This window comes from Callionymus lyra, chromosome 10 (assembly GCF_982586985.1).
Source record: "Callionymus lyra chromosome 10, fCalLyr1.hap1.1, whole genome shotgun sequence".
Classification (NCBI taxonomy): Eukaryota; Metazoa; Chordata; class Actinopteri; order Syngnathiformes; family Callionymidae; genus Callionymus; species Callionymus lyra.
Genome location: NC_141827.1, coordinates 28094634 through 28118956, shown reverse-complemented (window position 1 = coordinate 28118956; position 24323 = coordinate 28094634). Strand labels below are relative to the sequence as shown.

Below are 24323 nucleotides of genomic sequence, written 5' to 3'. Positions count from 1 at the left end.
TGTATCAGGAGAGTTGAAAACTGAGTGGTGGAATTTTTTCAAGGCTTTGACGTATAAATGTGGGAACCTGTTTATTTAACAACATTTACTTTAACTTGCAAAGCTCAACAGTGCATATGAGGTACCATCCCTCTCAAAAACCTTATGAGAAATGGTGCCCCATAGTGCTTTGAAAAATAATCCCCCGTTTGAAACAGTGTTAATTATTACAAGAAGCATTGTCACTCCGGACTGCAGCTTGATACAAAATATTTACAGTAAAAAGATCTGAGAAATGAAGTGAAATCTTCTCACCCGAGGTGGAGGTGGAGCTGCTGTTGATCGTCCTGGTGAGCTGCGACTCTCCTCTCCATCTGTCCGTCCAGGAGTCGATGGGTTGGCCAGGAGCTTGTGGGGCCTGCTGCAGTTGTTCCAAGAGCTCCGCCAGGCGAGTGTGGCCCCGAGAACGAGCGATGTTCAGAGGGAGACGGCCCAGAGAATCCGGGATAGCCAGAGCTCTGGGGTCCCACTGGTAAAGCACCAATGCTGCCTCGGTGTGACCAAGTGCACACGCCCACATCTGGAGAGAGACGGGTCATTAACGGAAAGCCTTAAAGAGACAGCAGTGATTCACTCACCAGTGGGGTGCAGGAGAAGTGGTCTACATTGAGAGGATCCACCTCCAGCTCCAGGTCAATACTGTCCAAATGTTTAGTGCTGTGGAGGGAGCAGCCACGCTCAATCAAAGTATCCACTTGCTTGGTTCTGTTCGGTTACTCACCGCCAACGGATGAGCGTCTGGATCAGCCCGGCGTAGCCCTGAGCCGCAGCCAGGTGCAGCAGTGTCATCCCTCTGGAGTTCTTACTGTGTACAAGCTGGTTTGTGGAGGCCCAGCACGGTTGAGACATCATCTTCTCACACACGACCACCACTCGGCCCTCGAACGAGCCCTGGTCTGCAGGTAGCTGGGGACGAGAACGAATATAAACAAGTGTATATGTTATAAGGATGGTCACGTCTTTCACTTCACAGTTCACCTGAAGAGATGCCAATAATATTGATTAATAACATATTTATGTGGCCCTGACAACAGTCATGGTAGAACTTGTAGAATTATTTCAAAACTTTGACTCTTTGTTTAATACATTTTTTTTTCTTGGTCCTTTAAACGAATTATTCTTTCCCCTTAAAATAATTTAAGAAATATTGAAATCATATTTATAAAATAGTAAATTTATCAGCCTTTTTAAATAAGTGTTTTGAAAATATTTTATTGTCAAATTTGAGTCAATTTTTGTCCCTTTTTCCCTTTTAGCTCTATGCGTTTCTCTTTTGGTTTGAAGGCCCCTCAGGATAATCAGAGTGTGGTCCCTAAGGAGTTTTTATTGCCCAGCCCTGCACTAGACCAGTGGTCCCCAAATGCAGCCATTATTTAAATAAATAATTTATATATTTTCTATTCTATCAATTATAAGAGTCTGAAATGTGCTTAATTTTTTAAAAGAAATGTCTTTTTTCTCCAACGTAACATCCACCGGTGTGATTTGTAAAGTGTAATAAGACGGCACCATCGTCCCAATAGCGTTTGTTTTTATTCTGACCATTTAATATTTTCTTCATCATATTGCAACATTTTTAAATAGCTTATCAAATCAGAATGTAGCATTTTTGTGTTTGTGTTCTTCAATTATTTGCCCCCAAAAAAGAGGAATCTCAAACTAAACCACTTCTTTGTGTCTTACTTGAGACTGATCAGTAACTCCGCCTCCTTCCGCCCCTCCAGCCTTGGTTGCTATGGTTTCTGAGCCTGGATTCTGATTGGTTATCTCTGCCATCCTCTGCTCCATCTGCTCCAGGCGCTCCAAGATAGACATCCTGAACTGTGTATCTAAAAAAGAAACGAGAACATAAGCTGTGAACAGGCATGTTTTTCGGGCTCAGATACAATAAAAGGCAGAATATAAACAAGTCGTTTTTTAATACATCAGTACTGCTGTGTTTATGATGTACACACATGATGTCGCTTTATACTCATTTTATAGCTGGAAAATGAAAATATACTGTAAGATTATAGAATCAGGTTTTTTGTATTGTATTTTTGTATATATAACAAAGTCGAATAAATGTCTTCACATAAATCCAAATGAAAGATGTCCAGTTAAATGACTATTGTGTGTCTATGAATAATGTGCACCATGTTTTCAGCTGAAACTTTGAACGTACAGAACTAAACTTTTCGAGCGCTCTGATTGGTTGAAAGGCTGTAGCTCTCAACTGACTAAAGAATGTTTTTAAAAACTTAATAATTCAACTTAAAACATGTGATTCCAATGAGTAAAGTTTAGGAAACATTTTCTTCTGTTAGCAATTTTAGCAGTCAAAACTGTGAGTATGTAAACTTGACATGAAGATTGATTTGCTCATCAATCACAAATCTTTGAATCTCAGAACTTGTATCTCAGTATCAATAAAAAAAAAAAAAACAGTTTGAAGTTCTTGAAGTATGTCGGGTCAAGATGCATCATAAGAACCAGTCAATATAAATATTAAAATAGTTTAAAATGTGTTGTTTTGTTTGTTAAAATAATTGTTTTAATTGACATTTTCCAAATTCTAAAAAAAAAAAAAATAAAGATTGAAAAATAAATACTATGAATGAAAAAAATACAACTATGGAAGAAACTTTAATACAAACTACTTACATTTTCAAAAGGTGATTTAATTAAAGGGTGAAACTGCTGGAAACTCAACTTTTTAGTGTCCAATAAATAAATAAATCTGCCTTGATTTCCTTCTTTTTTTCCTGTTTTTTAAAGGGATAATAGTGAACCAAAAGAGTGTTCATTAAAAATTTGGGGCTTTTAAAATAATAAGCAACCCTTGACTGTGAAACTAAAACATTTTTTTATTCATTAAAAATGATTATAAGTTCAAATTCAATCTCCAGGTAACAGACACTATGAAGCCAGTCATCCAGGTGTAACTGTGTTCTGACACATCCTCACTTGTTGTTGCTGCTCACATTAGAATCCCAGCAGACACTTGTGCGATCAAGTAAACACGAGTTCTCACAACATTTCCTAGGCAACCAGAGACCGCTGCACATCACACGCACACCCCCATTAAAATCCCCCCTCAAAAACTCAAAAACAAAAACAGAGACACAACAGAACCGAGCCCAACACGCAGCGTGCACGCGCTATTTGTAGTGAAAAATCAAAGGAGCTACGAACCCAAACAGGCTGAATCTCAGCTGCTCTCTTTGTCTCCGCTTCAGCTCAACCTCGTTACTTTACAAGGATTTGCACCTCACACTTGCATGCACGCGACCACACACTGTGCGCGCGTGAGAGAGAGGGAGGGAGGGAGGGAGAGCAGAGAGAACCTTCAAATCCACCCGCCAGTCCAGGAGCTGCCGGGACTCGCACGTCATCAAAGAAATAAAATGTAATGTGACGACAAGAGTGAACGGGGTGTGTGTGTGTGTGTGTGTGTGTGTGTGTGTTGGTGTGTGTGTGTTTCACTGGGGCTGACACATGTCAGTCACAGCAGTCAACGGGACCACTGCTGGAGCGCCCACCAGGCGCGCCACTTCGCCCTTCACTCCCGCTCACACGCTGCTGTAGTGCTGCCGCACTGCGCAACGCAACAGAATCACAGACGTGCACGCGACCGCGTGCGCGCACACTCACAGGGATTAAGGGATCATTAAAAACGAATCGAAATGTCTCAATGCGACTGAAAAGAGGTTTGATTTATTATCGCAAGAGGATAAAAGAAAAACGTTTATTCTTTTCAACTTTGTTTCACACAACGATGCACTATAATCTGCTGCAGCTACAAGTGTATTTTTGAAAGCGATGAACTGATAATGTATCAGTAAAGACAATAGAAAATGCCCTTAAATAAATAGTTTGCAGTAGGCAAAAGTGGTACACACTGACATATTAGTCAAATGAAGTAAATAACAATAACTAAATATTATTATTTATTAATGATGTTTACATTCTGTTTAAAAGGGTACATTTTGGCTATGCTACACTATAATATAGTTTATTGTATTTATACTTTTATTATGCAATATTAAATGTTATGCTATCCTATGCTAAGTTATACCAGAGGTCCGCAGATATACCAAGGGACTGGTACTGGTCCGTTATATTATTTTTTGTTCTATAGATTATCACCTTCTGGAATTATTTTGTTTGAAAAAAAGAAAGAAGACAGCATTAGCCTGTAAGATTAGCCTGTTAAATTAGATTAACCTGTTAATCTTGACATGTTAAGAAGTGCATTTCAGTTAAGGTTAATACAAAAGTAAACCTGTAAACTAGTAAAAATGAGTGAAAAAACCCTGATATGATCTATTCGTACTGCTTTTATTTGAAGGCTGGAACCATGCACTATACTTCTATGCTGTGCTATGTTTTTCTAAGAGGTCCATAGCAAACGTAAACCCCTCATGCTGAGCTGTATATATTGACAAATGTTTTAATGAAAGATTTGGGGGTTATTACAACTTTTGACAAGGCACATCAGTAACTTGGTACATGAAGCAGTTGCTCTTCCATAAGGAGCTTAATTACAGAACCACACTGCTAATGGTCCCACAGACACACACACACACACAGACACACACAGTTGTGGTGGAGTGGAAGGGGAGAGAAACAGATTGCGGACAGATAGCTGGAGCGATGCCTTATTATCTACTGAGCTAAGGTGCCCTTGAGAGTGGCAGGGAACCTCCAAAATATTGGCGAGCCTCGTACTTTTCTCTCTCCCTCTGACAAAACTATGACATCTAAACTACACAAAACAGTACATGGATGTCTAATAAATAACAATAAAAAAAAATCAACGTGTTTAGGATAACAAAGCCTTCTTTCCCATGGTTTGCTAGGCGTTGTAGATGTGAGCGTGTAGGGCAGAACAACTGTCTTCAGAACAAGGAAAGTTATTCAACTGAGAGTCTGCACATCATGTGCAGGTATGAGCTCATCACAGGCTTAGAACAAGTTCAAGAGCTTGATCAGAGACGGACAGTTCAGCACCAGTGACCAGCACATCCACACACTTCACTGCCCGTCTGTGAGTTCACTTTATATTTAAATACAATTTATATTTATGTATTTATATACAATAAATGCACCCAGGGTACAATATAAAGCTTCTGAACAGTTTTAAAAGTACCTTCAGAACGTCATAAGAACACAATTTCCATGAGAAAACGTTAGATAAGTCAGAAAGCAGGTCTCAATAAAAATACTTTTATATGTATTCATTGAATGCCACATGGAATTGTGGGAAAAAAACAAGGAAACCAACCTTTCCACATCAGAATTTCCCAAATAAATGATGACATTTTGTCAAAATAGTGCTGAGGACGAGCCACGTGAGCGGCGTGTCTGTTATTACTGGTGAAAAGAAGAAGCTGGAGATGTGCTCACCGTCCAATGACAGCCAGTCGTGCTGAGAAGACGGGAGGGCAGGCAGGTCACGGGCTTTGTATTCAAACACCACAGAAGAAGAGATGACTTCACCGCCCATAGCCACCTGCAGCATGACCAGACCTGTGTCGTGCGCTGCAAACGCACAACATAAGAAAACACAATTATTTGATGCTCCCATAAGTGAATATTGAATGTTCGAGTCAATGTAAGAAAATGTACAATCACTGAGTGTATAAATCCTTTTTCAACAGTATCTAAATGTATTTAATCGGGATGTGCGAAAATCAAGATGGAAGTAAATAAATAAAAAAAAGTTTCACTTGCTTCCTCATGAATCGTGAAATAGCAATTCATTATATACTGAATTAGGGTAATACAATAATAATAATAATGATTTTATTTTTTTTACCGGAATGTATCTCAAGATGAGAAATAAATCCATTAGCTCTTTCTTTATATTAATAATAATAGAATGATAAAAATAAAAACGGCAAATGATCAAAAACCTCTTATTCATTATTTAAATAATGATTACCTTCACAATGAAATGTTGTGTAACATCATTATTTTCTGGTCAATATTTTGTCATTAAAAAATGATTCTAATTATCAAAAATATTACGCTTTAGCAAGATAAACTAAAAAACTACATTTGATTTGAGCGACAGTTTCAGATCTACAGTTTGACGGATAAAAAATCCAACTTTAGTCACCATTTGACGAGGTGAATGTTTGGAAGGAAACATAACGTTTGACATGAGTCGGTGTGTCGGGCATCACCTGGGCAGTAGCACCGCAGCACGCCCGGCTGGATGAGAGCAGCGGGGACGCTGATGTGGTCGAAGAGACAGCTGTACTCGCTGCTGGACTCCAGCCACGGACCAGTGATGAGCACCTTTACGCCACCCTGCCGTGAAAGAAGCAGCTGTCAACGCCATGGTTAGGAATCTCCAGGCGGCGTCGACAGGCATGTGGAGGACGACTTTCAAAGTAAGAACCACTTTTAAAAACGCATCATTTGTCTTGTTGTCATTGTATAAGTCTGCGTAGCTGTACATGTGCATCGTGACATGAGTTTCTTAATCGAGTTTCTCTGTTTGACGTTTATATTCACCTCACTATTGTGGAAAATGTTTGTTAAATAATTTTTAAAGTGATAGATGTTAATGGTTATCAGAATATTGACATTTTCAATTTAACATTTGATATGTCGTTTGTACAGCATTTTATTTTAAATAATTAAATTGAAAGATTTCTATATGAAAATGTTTAGTTTGCTTTAACTGAAAATTGAATTCAATAAGGAGTTACTATGTTCTCCCCGTGTTGCATGGGTTTACTCTGGGTACTCCGGTTTCTCCCCACAGTCCAAAAACATACAGAGAGAACTTGAGAACTTTGGGAAATTGTCCGTAGGTATGTATGTGTGTGAATGGTTGTCTGTCTTTGTGTGCCCTGCGATAGACTGCCGTCCTGTCCAGGGTGTGCCCTGCCTCACGCCTATGATACTGGGATCATAGGCTCCAGTCCCCCAGCGACCCCGGTAAGGGATAAAGCCTATATATAGTATATATTTATTACAACATAATATATCCTATTTTTATAGGTAGCCTGTTTCAGTCTAAAGAAGTTGGTATAATAGTAGTAATCTTACCAGACCAATCCAATCAAGCACTGAGCCACATGTATAACCTTTATTAACTTCAATTAATGTGGTATTCTCTAGTTTGCACTATTGTATCATCATTTTTACATTGAATTCAGAAGAATACTAATACATTTTTTTAGAAAACATGTTTTTTAATTATGGGATTTACTGAAACTATAAAACGATGTATGTTGATTCATATGTAAGATAATATTTTTTATATAATTAAGCACGTTTTTTAACTTAATAAAAAATAAACAACATACAAATTATTGATCAAACTAATACAATTGCTTGATTCAATCATTCCATATTCCGATGGCACTGATGTTCTCGATGTCTTTCATTCTAGTTCTTCAAGATCATGGGTGTGTGATGAATTACAGAAGCCAAGGGGAACAATTTTGAAACGTTATCAAATAAATCCAGATCTGCTGAGTCTGAGATATTCAGACTTCTAGGTGATCAAAGATCTATAGTCTGGTGCTCCTGGCGCGAGTTTCATCGCAGCTTTTAATGCTGTTTCAAACGCCTCTCAATCATTAGCCGCAGCCTGATTTCACTGCAGGGAACGATGATGAATAAGTGATGAATAGTTGTTGGTGGGTGTACTAACCTCTGGGTAAGACCACTCTGGGGAGTAGTCTGTCACACCAAACAGCCTCCCGTTCTCCTGGAGCAGTCCCAGATGTCCCTGGTCCACCTCCGTGCCTTGTAGGTGGCCTGATACACTGCCTTGATCTTCTCCCACGGTCCCTTCTTGGGGCATCAAAACCCCACCCACTGTGGCCCCGACCCCACCTCCGGACCCTTCCACCGAGATGAAGTCGTTGATGAGATCGGAGAACTGGCTCCCGAAAGAGGCTTCGAAACCCTCCAGGCTGATGCCGGCCCCGGCCCCCGCCGCTGCCGCCAACGCGCCTCCGCCTTGTTGAGGGAGAGTGGTGTTGTAGAGACCCCCCTCAATACTTGTCCCAGTAGCCATTGTATGAGGGCTGGCCACCACTGGGTTGTTTGCACACAAGATACTAACACCATTACACAGGATTTCATTCTCTCGTTCGCCTCCCGATCCCCTGCTACCCCGATCTTCGGCGCCATCGGCAGGTTGAAGGTACTGCTCCGTATGAGACTCTCCGGATTTCAACATCAGATCTCCTCCGTTCTCAGGGGTCTTATCCAAGCTGCCGGCCTCCCTACGTGCTCGGCCGCCAGACTGGTCGATGCTAGTGTCCTGTGCGGTCAAAGAAAAAGATCCACCCGTCGTCCCCGCTCCGTCCCTCCCATCGTGGCCAGGTTGGTTAAGATGTGAACTTGGGTCTCCATTGGTTGTCGGGGAGCCCGATGGTACGATGGGCAGGCCTATGAAAGCCTGGCTCTCACTGGATTCTGACGTCGCCTCTGTACCGTTGCTCTGGAGTTGGGACGACTGGCTGGCGGGCGGCGAGGCCTGGAGGAAAAGGTTCTGGGATGGGTGGTGAGCGGACTGGGTCAAGCAGGCGGAGGACATCACTGCGCTGAAGTCCATTTGTTCCAGGGTGGTACTGGGGCTGAGCCCCGTCCCCTCTCCCACGTAGCTACTCTGAGTGGCTAAAGGCTGCTCCAGCGGCGCCGGTTCTGTCTTGATGTTGTTAATGAGGGAGGGGTTGTAGACGAACCCGTTTGAAGAACAGTGCAGGCCCACGTTGTCCCCGTTGCAGCCCTCGGTCTTGCCGCCGCCTCCTCCGTACGTCTGGCCCTGCTTGGGGTTGTTCAAGAAGCAGTCGGGGTCAAAGTTCATGGTGGTCTCGGGCAGGCTCACACCTCCGCCTGTGTCCAGAGAGCTGGAAAGGACCAGCTCGCCTGCCTCCCCTAAGCCCACCCCTCCTGCGAACGCCGCAAACCTCTGGTTTTCGGGGGACACGGCGAGCATTATTCCGGCGGCGGAGCTCTCGTGGGTGGACGCCAGCAGGTGAGTGTGGCCGGCGGAATAGACTGAGTCCCCGGTCAACGTGGTGACCTCGGACATGAACACGGCCGTGCTCTGCGACAGGCCGGTTCCGATGGCGAGCGCGGGGCTGTCCGCCATGTCGCTGGTGATAGACAAAGGGGAGCTCTGGGTGGTGTCAGGGACCTCCACCTGGTTGTTGGAGGTGGACGAGGAAACTTCCATGCTGCTCTGAGGGAGGAGGGAAGGTTTGGTTATACGGCCGTTCCTCCTATCTCCTCCGCCCGCCCTGCTCCTGCGGCCCCCGGGACTGGGCTCTGTCTGGCCCTCGGATACGTCGCTGTTCTGAACTTCGGTGCCATCTGGATCTTCTGTTTTCTGGCCTGCCGTGGTACAAGTGCCGACTGTAGCTCCGCCACCTGCTGCCACTCCTGATTCTTGCTTGGATGAGATGATGCGCTGCTTGACACTGGAGCATTTTTGGTGTAAGCTGCTTCCAGCACCTGTGAGTTCAAAAGAAACGTGCAAATGATTTTAAAACAAAATGTATTTCTGCGACAAGCTCCTAAAACTCCTTATATTTTACAGCTGGGATTTGTCAATTCTTGGAAAATATGGCTTTATGGTGGTGCTGTGTTTAGCACTATAGTATTGAAGTATATCAGTACCATTACAATGTTGACTGGTCCAGGTTAATTTAATTATTTATTTTCAAGCATTTTAAAGTCAATATATTTCTATATTTAAGGTTTGAATTTGTATTTTTAAAACATTAATCGAGCACATATGGTTTGATATTTAATTCCAATTATTCAAAAATAAAAGGTTAATCTCGGTACTCTTTTGGTATTTTCTGGATGCACCATTATACCGACATTTTTATATTGAATTTGAAAGGCTCTATTTAAAAATAAATAAATACAAATTAAAAAACAGAATGTAGAAAAGGTACTTTTGAAAACCTTGGAATTAGAATACCAAACTATATGTTTATAAATATTATTATTTTTAATAATAATATATGATTAAAAAAAAAAAAGATTGAAAAAACCTTTCAATGCTTAAATTGTTTAGTTTAATAGTTAAATAAAAACGAATCAAAGAAGAAACTATTGGATTAATTTATATTATAAATTTATAAAAATAAGTTTCAATAATTGAAGTGGTAAAATAAATATTTAAATATTTCTGATGGCACTGATATACTTCCATACTATTGCCTGACGGTGAGTTTGTCGTTCTCCCTGTGCTTGGATAGAGTTTCTTTGGGCTCTCGAGTTTTCTCCCATAAGACAAACACACAAGTAATCGTTATTATTAAGGGTTATGTTAACGACGAGAGGAGTTCATTTGAAACCGTTTGTTCTTTTGTTCTTTTCATCAAGGTCATTCAGGGATCCTCAACAGAAGCGATCTGTTTAGAGGTCACGCTGAAGTGTGAGAGGGCGCCCCCCAGCGTTCGGAATATAGAATGTGACCATAACAAACATAAATAGTGAAAATCTAAAACCACAGATGGGTCCAGTGTTGATAAAGTTTTGGGAGTCGCTTCGAAGCAGGTGTAACTGCGAGAGGGAATAAGATCGATCGAGGAGAAGTGAAGCTACTATTTCAGTCAACAAGCCTCTGAAATGTGGACATCTGAACTAAGATAGACTAAGATTAGCACGTGGATGGGTAACTTTGCCTCTGTACACTGAGTTATCTACTCTCACTAATGCTTTACTTCATGAATAATAGATGTGGGATATTTCAGGTGCCTGCCTCTGGTCACTCTTTTATCCCCCTGATCTTTCACACACTCACCTCTAGGTGGAAGCAGATCTCAGACAACATGTGAACGAGCTTCCAGTGAAGTATTGCAAGTGATTGTATCGTATGTAGGAGTCGGTTGAAGAAAATATTGACAGTAGTAGCATTATTGTGACGACTGAGAACATTTTATTGCAAGTTTTCCTTCATAGAAATATAAAGGTATTACAGTGCCATCACGATATTGAATGGATGAATTAAACTTTGAAATGTTGGAACTGACTTTTCTTTATTGAAATTATGTTGTTATTATTTTCAAATAACAAAGTTCAATAATTCCCGTATTTAAAGGTTGAATTTGGGTTGTACCATATATTGAAATTAATCATTTGTATACTGAAAGGTTGAATTAAATTAAATTAAATTAATAAATTAAAATATCCTCAAAATGAACGTGACACATAGAGTTTGAAAAACTAATTCTGATAATTTAAAAAAAACATTATTTTAAACTAAATATTTCTTAATTAGAAGCCTTTTAAATTCAATATAAAACATGTTGGTATAATAGTTCCACCAGACAATTACAAAATGAGCAAAACTTTTTAGCCAACAACCTAGAAGCACTAGCACAGAACACTTCTGATATTTTCTGTTGGCGCTATTATACCAACATTTTTATATGGAATTGAAAAGGCTGTCAATGTGAATTTTAGAAAATATATTTTTGAATTATTTGAATTAGAATAAAAAATAATAAAAAATAATTAGTTAGTCCAAATTATATATCCAAATTGATTCAAAAGAGGTTTCAACGTCTGAAATGTTTCATACAAACATTCAATATACTAATATACTCTGGTGTTGGACTCACTATTTCTATGTTCAGAAAGATGCGAGGTCTGCAACATGAGAGCGTAAGAGTAGGAGCGAAGGCGATTGTTGATGTGACGGGAAAGAAAAAAGCAACTCACACATGGGCTTGAGTTGTCCAATCAGCTCTTCTTTGCTCCACTTGGCCCACTCCTTCCTGTCTGTGTTGATGGAGCAGAGGACCGGACCACATGGCTTCCCGCTGTCGTCCACCGCCGGGACGTTCAGATAGTGCACCAGCACGATGTCCGGATTCTACCGCACAAAAATAAAGACATGATGTTAGCGTGACGTTGATTTTGAGAGAAGGAGGCAAAAGAATCATATTCACAGTAAGAGGGAAAGATGGGGGTAGATAGATAGCGGGAGAGTTTGTGGAGGTCAAGGAGGAGGTCGTACATAGTGTGTCAGACAAGATTCTCTCACCTGCCCATTAAAGATTTAACAACTCAGGCCCACTCATCACTCTCTCTAACCCAGCATTGGAAAGTGCCTGTGTGTGTGTGTGTGTGTGTGCATGTGTGTGTTCATGGGAGGAGGGCTGCTCTTGATGAAAGATTCAGTAGACAGACTCAGGTGAGGAGGAGGACCCGCTGAGGTGGAACACTTTTCTCTCGTAAAGAAGCCGGCACAGTGGGCCGCCGGAGCAACACGCACATGAAACAGCTCCACTCATTTACGATCGCACTCATCGATGTGTTTTCACACTCTCGCACGGAGCGGAAAATGCTACATCACAGATAAAGCAAGCAAGAAGTTCCCCTCATCCTTTCACAGCCCGGCGAGTCAGCCCAGGCCGAGGGGAAAATATATATCGGGGCGTTGGGACGTATTCAATTTACGGCCCGTTGCCTGGAACGTCCTTGTAAATTTCATGTGACAAATTATGCGAGAAAGTTAAAGGAAGTGAATACATTTGTATGCATGTCCACATTTGAAGTGAACTTTGCCAGGATCTCAATATTGCCTCAGAAATGAAGAGAGATGGAGTCCATAGAGTGCAAAATACGCACGGAGGCATGTTAAGATTGACCGTGTCAGTGTCATCCGGGGATGATTAGGTCCTGGCGACAAACACCCTGCATATCAAACAGTCGGTCAGGGATGTGCGTGTCCTGGTGTGCACGTGTGCGCTTGTGCTGACCTGACCATGCGAATCGCTGCCCTCTGGTGTCATTCACATGGGCAGTAAGGTGAGGCCAACATTCCAGCATCATGAAATCATGTGTTTGCTTTGAGTGTATTCCAGGGATCAATACTTCAGTGAAACATGTGAGTTTTTTAAGATTCAGGCTATGAGCAAAGCGGGGCCTGGGGGCCACATGTGGTCACCTGACTGTATCTATGTGGCCCCAACGACGTCAAAGTAAAACATGAAGCAATTTTTTGACAGCCAACAATATTATTTCGTATTAATTGTTGTATTAATTCAAAATAGATATTCCTCAAGTTATTTAATTAGGGATTATTTTTCTTTTTTTTTTACTTTATGTTAAAATATCTTAAGTTGATTTAAGTAAATAATAAGATCATATTTATACATTTATTTTCCATCCGTATATTTTTTTTTTACAAAATGTCATTATTTTCTTTGTTGTTTTTTTCCCAGTTTTCCATCATATTTTTGGTCTTAGCTCCTCCATAATGTGGCTCAAGAAATTCAACTTCGGATAGATACTGTTCATATACTGTGGCAGTCAAGAGTTGAGCCAGAAGAAAAAATGAGCTGCAATATGAAAGCAAAACATCCTTTGTCTAAAGAGCCATTAAGGAGCGTCCCCTGTCAAATTAAAACTCACTCAGAGCCACAAAAATCCATTTGATGAGAAAATAAAGATGACACATCAAATCTTTTATACAAAAACAAAAAAATAAATAAAAACACCACAACGAAGAGAATTAAGAGAGGGTTTCATTTTAATATATATATCTCAATAACTTTCTCTTTTTTTTAGTATATATTCATGCTGCACATTTGTTCTGTCTTCCGTTATATGCATGTTATGAACCAGGAAATACTTCATTGATAAAGTTTATCAAGTCCTTTTTTTAATGATAAAAATGACTCACTTTGGACGTAGTAACACACTGGTTCAAGAAGAAGTTTTACAATTTATAGTTGTCTATAGTTTTTGTTTATGTTTTTATCAAATCATGAAATATAAAATGTTTTATAAACAAGTTAATGAAAATAACTTTTTTTCCCAAAGATGCTACCGTGGAGAGAGAGGTCATGTGGGGAAGGGGGCGGGCTTACCTGGAGCAGCCAATAGCATCTACGGTGGAAGGTGGGGATGATGGAGGAGTGGACGTAGCAGCCATACAGACACTAGAGAGAGGACATTTCAGGGGGGCGGGGGGTGATGAGAAAAGAAAATGGAGGAGTCAAGATAAAAAGTGTAAAGGGATTAAAAGGGAAGACAGAGGGAGAGAAAAGGAGCGTAGGTTACACATACTTGGGTCGACTATACAACAACACAACAACACTCTACACCTGCAACCGTAAAAAATCACGTTAATGTCGGACATTTGCTTTATTTGTATATTCAGAAGATCCTGTCAGGAGCGTGAAATGAATCAAGAGGTTTTGACTTGGAGGATGGAAGGATGACAGAACACAACTTTATCAAGGTCATGCCTGCTGAGAATCACACACACACACACACACACACACGAGTGAAGACACAAACATTAATGCTCAGCATGTTGGCAGTTAAAAATCAATATTTAAACTCTGTTTGCAGGCGGATCCGCGCTTGTGATTCCTCGCCGTTTTTGCCCGTACTCAGAAGTAGCCCACCCTCTATCTAAAGTGTGTTTTGCCAAAGGCACAGTGCATTTCCATATATTTCCATTCCATATGAGGAGGCTCTCCATCCAGGGTTATGTTTTTCCTCTCCTGCCTGGCCCTCCTTCTCCCCCTGCTCCTCTCTCTGTTCCCCGACACGCCGTCTTCTGGCCTGCTCGAGGGGTCCCGGGGAAGCGGTGACATAAACACTTACCCAGCAACTACAGACAGACTCACTTGCCCTTTGTGCAGGTGTGTGTTTGTGCATCCACAATCACGTGTGAATATCAATGTGTGTGAAGTTGTACACAAGGAGCAGATGAGAATACTTGATCTGGATTATTACCTTTCACCAGGTGTGTGTTTCACCGGTGATGTCACGGATATACGGAAGCAGCGATAGAATATTGAAAGGTTGAATCTTACGTTTTAAATATTTATACTCTGGATTTTTTAAATTGAAATGTTGTTTTTTTAACCCTTGTGTTATCCCCGGGTCAAGGTAACACATTTTTCTCTCGGGCCTCCGGGTCATCTTGACCCAGAGACACTACAAGGGTTAGGCATTGAATTATATATTTTAAATAATTGAACTCACTATAGTTTAGGGGACACCCTGGAATGGACACCAGACTGTAGCAGGGCCAGGTTTAATTTTCTTCTTTAAACAATTGAATAAAAAAGAAAATTGAATAGTTTTAAAATGAATTGTTTTTAGTTCAATCTTCAAATTCCAATAATGTATATATTTTTTAAATGGTCCAAATGTATACATTTTTAAATTTGTGACCTTTTCAATCCAATATAAAAATCTTGCTATTGGCATTAATACTGTAGTAATACCAACAATATGAATTTAATATTGAATTTAAAATTATTCCAATGAAAAAATATAGAATTAAGACATTCATTTTTTTATAATTTGTTTTAAAATATAAAACTCTATGTGTAAAAAGAATAATTGGAACATTTTTTCTTTTTTCTTTTAACCCTTTAAGCATATAAAAAACGCCTAAAAAAACCAACCTTTTCAATATTTTAAACGTTAACTTCAACCATTCAATATTCTGAAGAAACTTCCGTAAAACATCTTCAACAAATTGTTTCCTTGAGGACTCTTCAAGCTCATCAGTCCTTCTGAGACATCTCTGTTCTCTTACCTCTCGCTATATTCCTGCTGAATAATCCATTTCTGAGGTGCCTGGTATGACTCATACACACACATATACACACACACACACACACACACACACACACACACACACACACACACACACACACACACACACACACACACACACACACACACACACACACACACACACACACACACACACACACACACACACACACACACCCCCACACACACACACACACACACACACACACACTTGCTGCCTTGAGACTGGATCGATACCCCTCTCTGTTCTGCTGAAGAAGGCATTGACATCATTCCTGGCCTCAGGCCAAACACACTCTTGTCCGTCAGAGAAAGGGGGGAAGAGAGACAGGGATGGCGGAGAAGGGAGGACGACCAGGGGAAATGCTAGCAGCCCTGACGCGTAATGGTTTATTTACCACATATATATGTGTGAGATCGGGATCATAAACATCGTTAGCTAGTGCAGAACGTCTCTTACCTCGACACCCTGCACTTTGAGCTTCATGTGGTCCTCTCTGGTGGTCTTCCCATCTTTTCTCTTCTTCCAGCAGTAGCCATCCTTTCTGTACTTCACCTTCTTGCGATTGTAGAGGATCATGGAGCCATTTTGGGGCCTGTTGGTTGAGCAGGACGGTCAGTTGAGAGACAGTTAAGAGCCTTGAACATGGAATTAAAAGTCTAAAAACAATGGTGAAATAATTTCCTCTTTGACGACATGTCGCACATATGAAATCATCAAATTATTCACACAACTAAATAATCAATATTCTTTTATTAATGATTTTGTTATTCAAACCTCAGTTTGAAGCAAATTATTAAACACTTAAATGAAAAAAAAAACACAAATTAAAACCGTTTTTTTGTAAAGCACTGAATCATTTTTGTTTTGAAAGTAATTTTGAAAATAATTAAATTAGAAAATTCGAACATATTTAAAATGATTGAATATTTTTTAATTAGAGTGAGTTATTCTTTTTCAAATAATTGAAATGTTCTAAATGTGATATTTATTAATTCTGAGAGTTTTAAAAATCCATGTAAAAAAGTTATTTTAATGCCACCAAACAATACCAAAGGAGTACAAAGGTACTCGATCAAACTTTCAGCCAATAATGCGACACACATGACGTCCCATGACAGAAAAGCACTATCGCATTATTTATCTTGACGGATTCCAGAGCCTAAATATTGTCTGGTGACACTATTATACCAACATTTTATATTAAATTTAAACATCTACGAATGAAAAAATATTGAATTGAGATTATTTATTTATTTATAATTGGAATCAGAATATCATAACTCATGTGAAAAAAAAGCAAAACAGGGATTCATTTAGAAAATATTCGATTTTTCAAAGTTAAAACAAGCAAAAACACAAATTCAATGTTTCAAAATAAAAAAATATTGAACTAAAATTATTTAAAACAAGTTTCAATGCTTGAGAAATATATATATATATATATATATATATATATATATATATATATATATATATATATATATATATATATTACTGAATTAAATTCAGTAAAAAAAAAACAAAAAAAAAAACATTTCAATACAAAACAAACTATTCAACAAGATAATGCAATGCTTAAAAAAACTAAAAACATTTCACCTCCAAAAATAAAATGTTAAATTCAAGAACTCAATATATTTTGAAGGCACTGATAAACTTCCATACATTTCAGTCACCCATGGAATATTATAAATATTATAACAACACTGTTCAATGACAAAACAGGCCCCTTCAAATTATTGGATGTTCAATCAAATCAAGTGTGTGTGTGTGCGTGTTTGCGCGCGTGTGTGTGTGAAGGGGTTGTAAAACTCTCACAAACTACTACTTTGCCTTATCTCATGATGACAGACAGCGAGCAGGCCTGCCTACGATCAATAAAGCGACACAACAGCCACGTTATGCTGCTTGTCTACGCTTGACCTCCTTACTTTGTGATTTTCCCAACTTTCTTGTCTTGTGTTCCTGCCTCCACAGGTTCTTCTACGGTGACGCTGGTGGACAGAGCTGTTGTCATCTGCTCGGTAAAGGATGTGTTTTGAAATCTAATTTACTCCAAATCTTTTCTTATTTCTGTGTGCGTGTGCATGTGTGCGTGTGTGTGTGATCAGCACCGGCTATCTGATCAGAGCCAAGTTTAGTCTGTCTGGAGCAGCGTGAGTCATGCTGCTGACTCTAATGATATTATGGAGAAGATGGATGAGATGGGATATGTGCATGTGTGTGTGTGTGTGTGTGTGTGTGTGTGTGTGTGTGTGGGGGGGGTGTTTCTGATGCAGGTGCAGTTGCATGGCTGCTTGATTCCAGCAGACATAACTGCTATTGATTGTAACTGGGCTGTGATGTGAGGGATATAAAAAGCTTTTCCAGCGTTCCACGGTGTAGCCGAGCGAGAACTGAGGAAGGCTCAGGGAGGAGAGTGGGAAGGAATGAGATGGCAAGATGAAGAGATAGAGTGGGCGGGAGAGAGAGCGAGAGAGAGAGAGAGAGAGAGAGAGAGAGTCCGGTAAAAGGGAGGAGAGAGGGAGGAGCGAAAAGGAGAAGTGGGAGCTAGGGGAGTGAAGAGAGAGGGGGGATGAGAGTCATTACTTGACACTGGTTAGGTATTTGAGAATGAGGAGAAATGAAGGTCACAGATTGTTATCTGAATATTTGGCCGGAAAAAGTGAGAAAATATCTCACACACACACACACAAACACACAAGCATGCCTGCACATAAATGTCACTGCTCTGTTAGCGTAGCGGCGTTCCATCCGATGGGATTAGGTGTAATCTGTTCTAATCGTGCCGCGTGTCATGTGAAAATAGGATTATATCTAACTGCTGCTCAATAACACCAACATGACGGCGGCGGCGGCGGCTGCTAAGCTATACGCTAGCACAAGCAATCAATGAGAAATCCATCCACATCCTGCATTGTCCTTCAGCTGGCACATCACCTCGACTATGTCAGTAATAGAAAAATGAAGTGAGCGGGTGACTTTCTTTAGTTTCAACCAAACTTGCTTCTTTTTTTCCCCAAAAAGAGCTTTAAGATAATCTTGAACCCATTTAAAGTTGGATGTTTTGTTGGATCAATGAATATATTCAGTTTCTGCACGTGATTAATTCATTCTTATGTATTCACACAACACCCTGTTCAACTGCACACACTGAGTAATACACACTTATCCCGATACACTCACTGATACTTCATCACCAGCTGATAGACCAGCTTGTCAATTAAAAGATTTAATTTTTATTTAATTATTGAAAATTTTTCCAAATTGAATATTTCAAAATTAACGACTTTTTTTTACAGATATAGTTTGATACTCTTTTTTCCAATGATGTAATTTAATTATTTTTTTTTAATCATTCATAGCCTTTAAAATTCAATATAAAATGTATAATAGCATCACATTTCTATACTGAAGTCAAAAGGCTACAAATATTTTCTACAAAGGCTTTTTAATATATGTATTTAAATATAGAGTTTGATATTCTAAATCCATAATTACCAAAAAATAAATTTACAGCCCAACGATACCCCATAAGGGAAGTATTAATTAATTATTTGGAAAATAATAAACTTTTTTTAATTCAATTATTAAAAATTAAAAATATAAATGTATTTAGAAACATTTTTTTTTAGTTATTTGAAAAGCAAACTCTATGTGTAAAAAACAAAACAAAATACATTTTTTAAAATTTTGTATAACAATGACACCAAACAAAATCAACCTTTTAATGAACTAGTGTTAGCGTTTGGATAAGACAATGCGTCGAACATTTTCACCTGGTTTTTGGCGATGTCGTCAGCCATTCATCATGTTTCTCAAAGGTGATGAGATATGCAGCAATCTCCTGAAAAACAAAAAGACTCAATGTTAACATTTCCATTGCTTTGCTTTAACATTTGTTTAAGGACATTTTTCGGAATAGAATGTCATGGTTATGATGTCTTAAAACGACGGACACAATGAAACCAATTTAAGTGAATTGTCTTGAATTGTGAGAACGAAGTAAAAAAAAAGTTTTTCTTTTCACTGCAATTTTCCCGCTGCTCATCAAATAAAGGAAGCTCCTAACGTGATTTCTAATTCCTCCGGCTCTGGCTTCTTCCTCTCCACACTATATCTTTCCCATCCCCCCCCCCCCCCACACACACACAGGAGGAAGAAAAGGTTAACACAGGTGCATTCTACAGAGGAATAGAAGGATACATGACGACAGAAACGCGGAGAGACTCAACAATAGGAAATAAGTACCAAACAAGTACTTTTCAAATGGTGATGTCTAAACAGCGATTCAAGCTTCAAGCGATTTCCTTTTTTTTTTTTTTACTTCTCAAGATATTTTTCAACTTCTCAAGCTCTTATTTTCTCAAGATCTTTTTCAACTTCTCAAGCTCTTATTTTCTCAAGAACTTTTTCAACTTCTCAAGCTCTTATTTTCTCAATAACTTTTTCAACTTCTCACGCTCTTATTTTCTCAAGAACTTTTGGAACTTCTCAAGTTCGTGACAACGTCTCGAGATCTTTTTCAACTTCTCAAGATATTTGTTTACAAGATCTTTTTTAGTTTCTTACTATCTTTTTGAACTATTTAAGATCTTTTTGAACTTCTGGTGATCTTCTTAATATCTTTCTTAACTTCATAAGCTCCTATTTTCTCGAGATCTTTTTCATCTTCACAAGCTTTTTAAACTTCTTAAGCTCGTGATAACGTCTCGAGATCTTTTTGAACTTCTCAAGATATTTTTTTTACATTTCAAGATCTTTTTTAGTTTCTTACCATCTTCTTTTTTAACCATTTAAGTTCTTTTTGAACTTCTGGTGATCTGCTTGATATGTTTTTCAACTTCTCAAGCTCTTATTTTCTCAAGAACTTTTTCACCTTCACAAGCTTTTGGAACTTCTCAAGCTCATGATAACGTCTCAGGAGCTTTTGGAACTTAAGATATTTTTTTACATTACGTTTCTTAATAACTATTTTAACTATTTAAGATTTTTTTGAACTTCAGGTGATGTTCTTGATATCTTTTTTAACTTCTCAAGCTCTTTTTTCTCGCAATCTTTTTGAATTTCTAGAACTCATGATACTGCCTCGAGATCTTTTTTAACTTTTTCAAGACATTTTTTGAACTTTTCAAGATCTTTTTCAATTTTATTTTTTTTCAAGGTCTTTCTTAAATTCTTGAGATCTTCTTTTTCTTCTGTGTATCTTTTTGAAAAAGTCTGATAAGGAATTGGACAAACATGAAGTTGTTTTTTGCTCTGGTTACGACAGTTAATACATCTGAATTATGTCGCAGAATATCATTATTAATCCTGTATAAAAAAAACATTTTATTTCCCTCTTTTCGTCTTTTCATTCCCGGGAACCGTTTCCCCTCTTGACTATCCCCCCTCGAAGCATCTCTTCCCTCCTTATCTCTCTCTTCACGACAGACACCTGTCGTAAAGGACTCCGACAGGAGATTGTCCTCTGAAGGCTCCTGGTGTTTTGAAATATAAAGCAGCGATAAAGAAGGCATCAACACTTCAGCACTCCCTCATCCAGCCCCGTGGCTCCCAGTCCTTCTCCCCATGCCCTCTCTAATTCATGGAAGTATTTGTCCTACTTTGGCAGGATAGTGCTGCAGCGTGTCCGTCAGATGAGATTGAGGGAGAAAGGGAGTAAAAGGGGGGAAGGCATGGAAGGATGATAGGAGGGAGCAGCTGAGGCACTTAGCAGGATTGTTTTTTTTTTTTGGTTTGCTTCTCTGTATTGTCAACCCACGACCCCCCCCCCCACACGACACCCCCATCACCTTTAGCATCTTGCTGTCAGGAAGTCCAGCATGAAGGACGAGTTGTGCGACTGATAATTAGCTCTATCACGCCGGTGTTGAGTTTGTTGGACGAGCATGGAAAATAGAGAGTCTGGTTCATTTATGCATCTATTCATTAGCTGTGACAGCCACCTCTCCTCCTCCCAAACCACTCTCTGCAGCAAGTCAATATCCTATAAGGCCTTCACACCCCCAGCCAGGCACTCGGGCTCCCCTAGTGACTGTCAGCCGGTGGGAGGCGGGGAGGAGGGCGAGGGGCAGAGGGAGAGACAGAAGGATGGGAGGATTAAGAAAGAAGGAGAGAGACTTGCAATTAAAGGCCTGCCCCATAAGAGCCATTAAAAAAGCCAGAAACAGAAGCGTCAGCTGAATCAGCAGCCCTGACACACTCTAAAATACACCCCCCCCCCACACACACACACACACACTCTTGCTCACTCTCTCACACACCAGAGTGACAGCAGTGAGATGGTGAAGGTCGATTCTCAGGAAGTCACAGTTATCATCCCAGTGGAGGCCAGTGATGGAATGCTTTGAGCACGCCTGGTGACACACTGACCCTTCAGGAATACTGTGAGTGTCTGTGTGTGAGTGTGTCTGTGAGAGTGTCTGTGTGTGTGTGTGTCTGTGAGAGTGTCTGTGTGTGTGTGTGTGTCTGTGAGAGTGTCTGTGTTTGTGTGTGTGTGTCTGTGAGAGTGTCTGTGTCTGTGTGTGTGTGTGTCTGTGAGAGTGTCTGTGTGTGTGTGTGTGTCTGTGAGAGTGTCTGTGTCTGTGTGTGTGTGTGTCTGTGTGTGTGTGTGTGTGTCTGTGAGAGTGTCTGTGTGTGTGTGTGTCTGTGAGAGTGTCTGTGTGTGTGTGTGTCTGTGAGAGTGTCTGTGTGTGTGTGTGTGTCTGTGAGAGTGTCTGTGTGTGTGTGTGTGTGTCTGTGAGAGTGTCTGTGTCTGTGTGTGTGTGTGTCTGTGAGAGTGTCTGTGTGTGTGTGTGTGTCTGTGAGAGTGTCTGTGTCTGTGTGTGTGTGTGTCTGTGTGTGTGTGTGTGTGTCTGTGAGAGTGTCTGTGTGTGTGTCTGTGAGAGTGTCTGTGTCTGTGTGTGTGTGTCTGTGAGAGTGTCTGTGTGTGTGTGTGTGTCTGTGAGAGTGTCTTTGTTTGTGTGTGTGTGTCTGTGAGAGTGTCTATGTGTGTGTGTGTGTGTGTGTGTGTGTGTCTGTGAGAGTGTCTGTGTGTGTGTCTGTGAGAGTGTCTTTGTTTGTGTGTGTGTGTGTCTGTGAGAGTGTCTGTGTGTGTGTGTGTCTGTGAGAGTGTCTGTGTGTGTGTGTGTGTGTGTGTGTGTGTGTGTGTGTGTGTGTGTGTCTGTGAGTGTGTGTGTGTGTGTGTCTGTGAGAGTGTCTGTGTGTGTGTGTGTGTCTGTTCTCTCTGTGTGTGTGTGTGTGTGTGTGTGTGTGTGTGTGTGTGTGTGTGTGTGTGTGTGTGTGTGTGTGTGTGTGTGTGTCTGTGAGTGTGTGTTTGTGTGAGAGTCTGTGTGTGTCTGTGCCTCTGTGAGTGTGTGTGTGTCTGTGAGTGTGTGTCTGTGAGAGTGTCTGTGTGCGTCTGGGTCTCTGTGTGTGTCTGTGCTCTGTGTGTGTATGTGAGAGTGTCTGTGTGTGTCTGTTCTGTGTGTGTGTGTGTGTGTGTGTGTTTGTGTCTCTGTGAGAGTGTCTGTTCTGTGTGTGTGTGTGTGTGTGTGTGTGTGTGTGTGTGTGTGTGTGTGTGTGTGTGTGTGTGTGTGTGTGTCTGTGTGTCTCTGTGAGAGTGTCTGTTCTGTGTGTGTGTGTGTGTGTGTGTGTGTGTGTTTGTCTGTGTCTCTGTGTGAGTGTCTGTGAGAGTGTATGAATGAATGAATGAATATTGTTTATTTCAGGCATGTCAGTTTAAATCATCACATATTACATGCATGTCCCGAAAGGGAAAAGCTGGAGAAGCAGAAGCGGATCTAGTCCCGCCCCCCATGACCCTCAGAATGAAATCATAATCATAATCATATCTTATACTTGTCCCTGAAAACACTCCGTCAATGGTATTCAGTGACCAGCATAAGTATGACAGGACTCTGAGACGGTCACTTCTCACACAGTAGTGTCACAGTCTATTAGAACCCAGTTTATGTTGACTTTCATGAAACACGTTATGAACATACTGATAACTGTCTCAGGTTTCTCAGGCTCAACTCATTGTTTAGTTACCAGTTAATGTACTTTTGTTGTATCATTCTGTACCAGTCAATGGTTGAATTGTTTTACTTTTTCTTGAAAACATTTAGGGGTGCTGAATGTTTGACATCATTTACATTCCATTGTGAGTGATATGGAGAAGGATTTTAAAGTAGTCTGTATCCTCTTTTATCTGAAATTCATATTTCCTCTTAGATTCGGTTTGTTTTCTTCGTCGTGAAAGATCTTTTGAACGTTACGAGGGAGGCTTTTGTTTGCGGCCTTGAACATAATTTGTGCAGTGCGATCATTTATCAAGTGTGTGTAACACTTGTATGTATTACCCCTGATCTTAGCGCAGTATTGGAGGTGTGGAGAGACTAGTGCTCAATACAAAATATAGATTGACTATTTTCTGTGCCTTCCATAGTATGGAGACGCTTCTGGCCAACTTACTTTTGAAACGTGTGATGTGTGGCTTTTAATTCAACATGTCATCAATAATAACTCCCAGTACTTTATTCTCACTGACCCTTTATATTCACTCCATTTACTATGCATTTCAATGTTGACACTTTTGTTGCAGCCTTTTTCCCCGTATAGCATGTATTTAGTCATCATTTATTTATATTGAACCACACGTGAAGCTTAGCCATTTCCTGATTTACTGTTTCCACAAGTTGTTTCAAGGTACTACCAGAACATAGTGGCATCATCCGCA

At 40.1% G+C, this 24323-nt stretch overlaps 1 protein-coding gene across 2 annotated transcripts in view; it reads right to left on the bottom strand.

Moving 5' to 3' along the window:
• LOC148071317 (calmodulin-binding transcription activator 1-like) overlaps positions 1-24323 on the bottom strand; it is a 69432-nt gene that overhangs the window by 8749 nt on the left and 36360 nt on the right. For both annotated transcript variants that reach the window (XM_087801590.1, XM_087801589.1), the window contains exons 4-14: positions 19381-19448; positions 16058-16193; positions 13887-13958; positions 11731-11884; positions 7694-9507; positions 6210-6336; positions 5428-5562; positions 1723-1868; positions 761-945; positions 618-696; positions 295-559 (exon numbers count right to left, since the gene is read on the bottom strand). In XM_087801590.1, the coding sequence (XP_087657716.1) occupies positions 295-559; positions 618-696; positions 761-945; positions 1723-1868; positions 5428-5562; positions 6210-6336; positions 7694-9507; positions 11731-11884; positions 13887-13958; positions 16058-16193; positions 19381-19448 (3181 nt within the window). The remainder of the gene's footprint in view (positions 1-294; positions 560-617; positions 697-760; positions 946-1722; positions 1869-5427; positions 5563-6209; positions 6337-7693; positions 9508-11730; positions 11885-13886; positions 13959-16057; positions 16194-19380; positions 19449-24323) is intronic.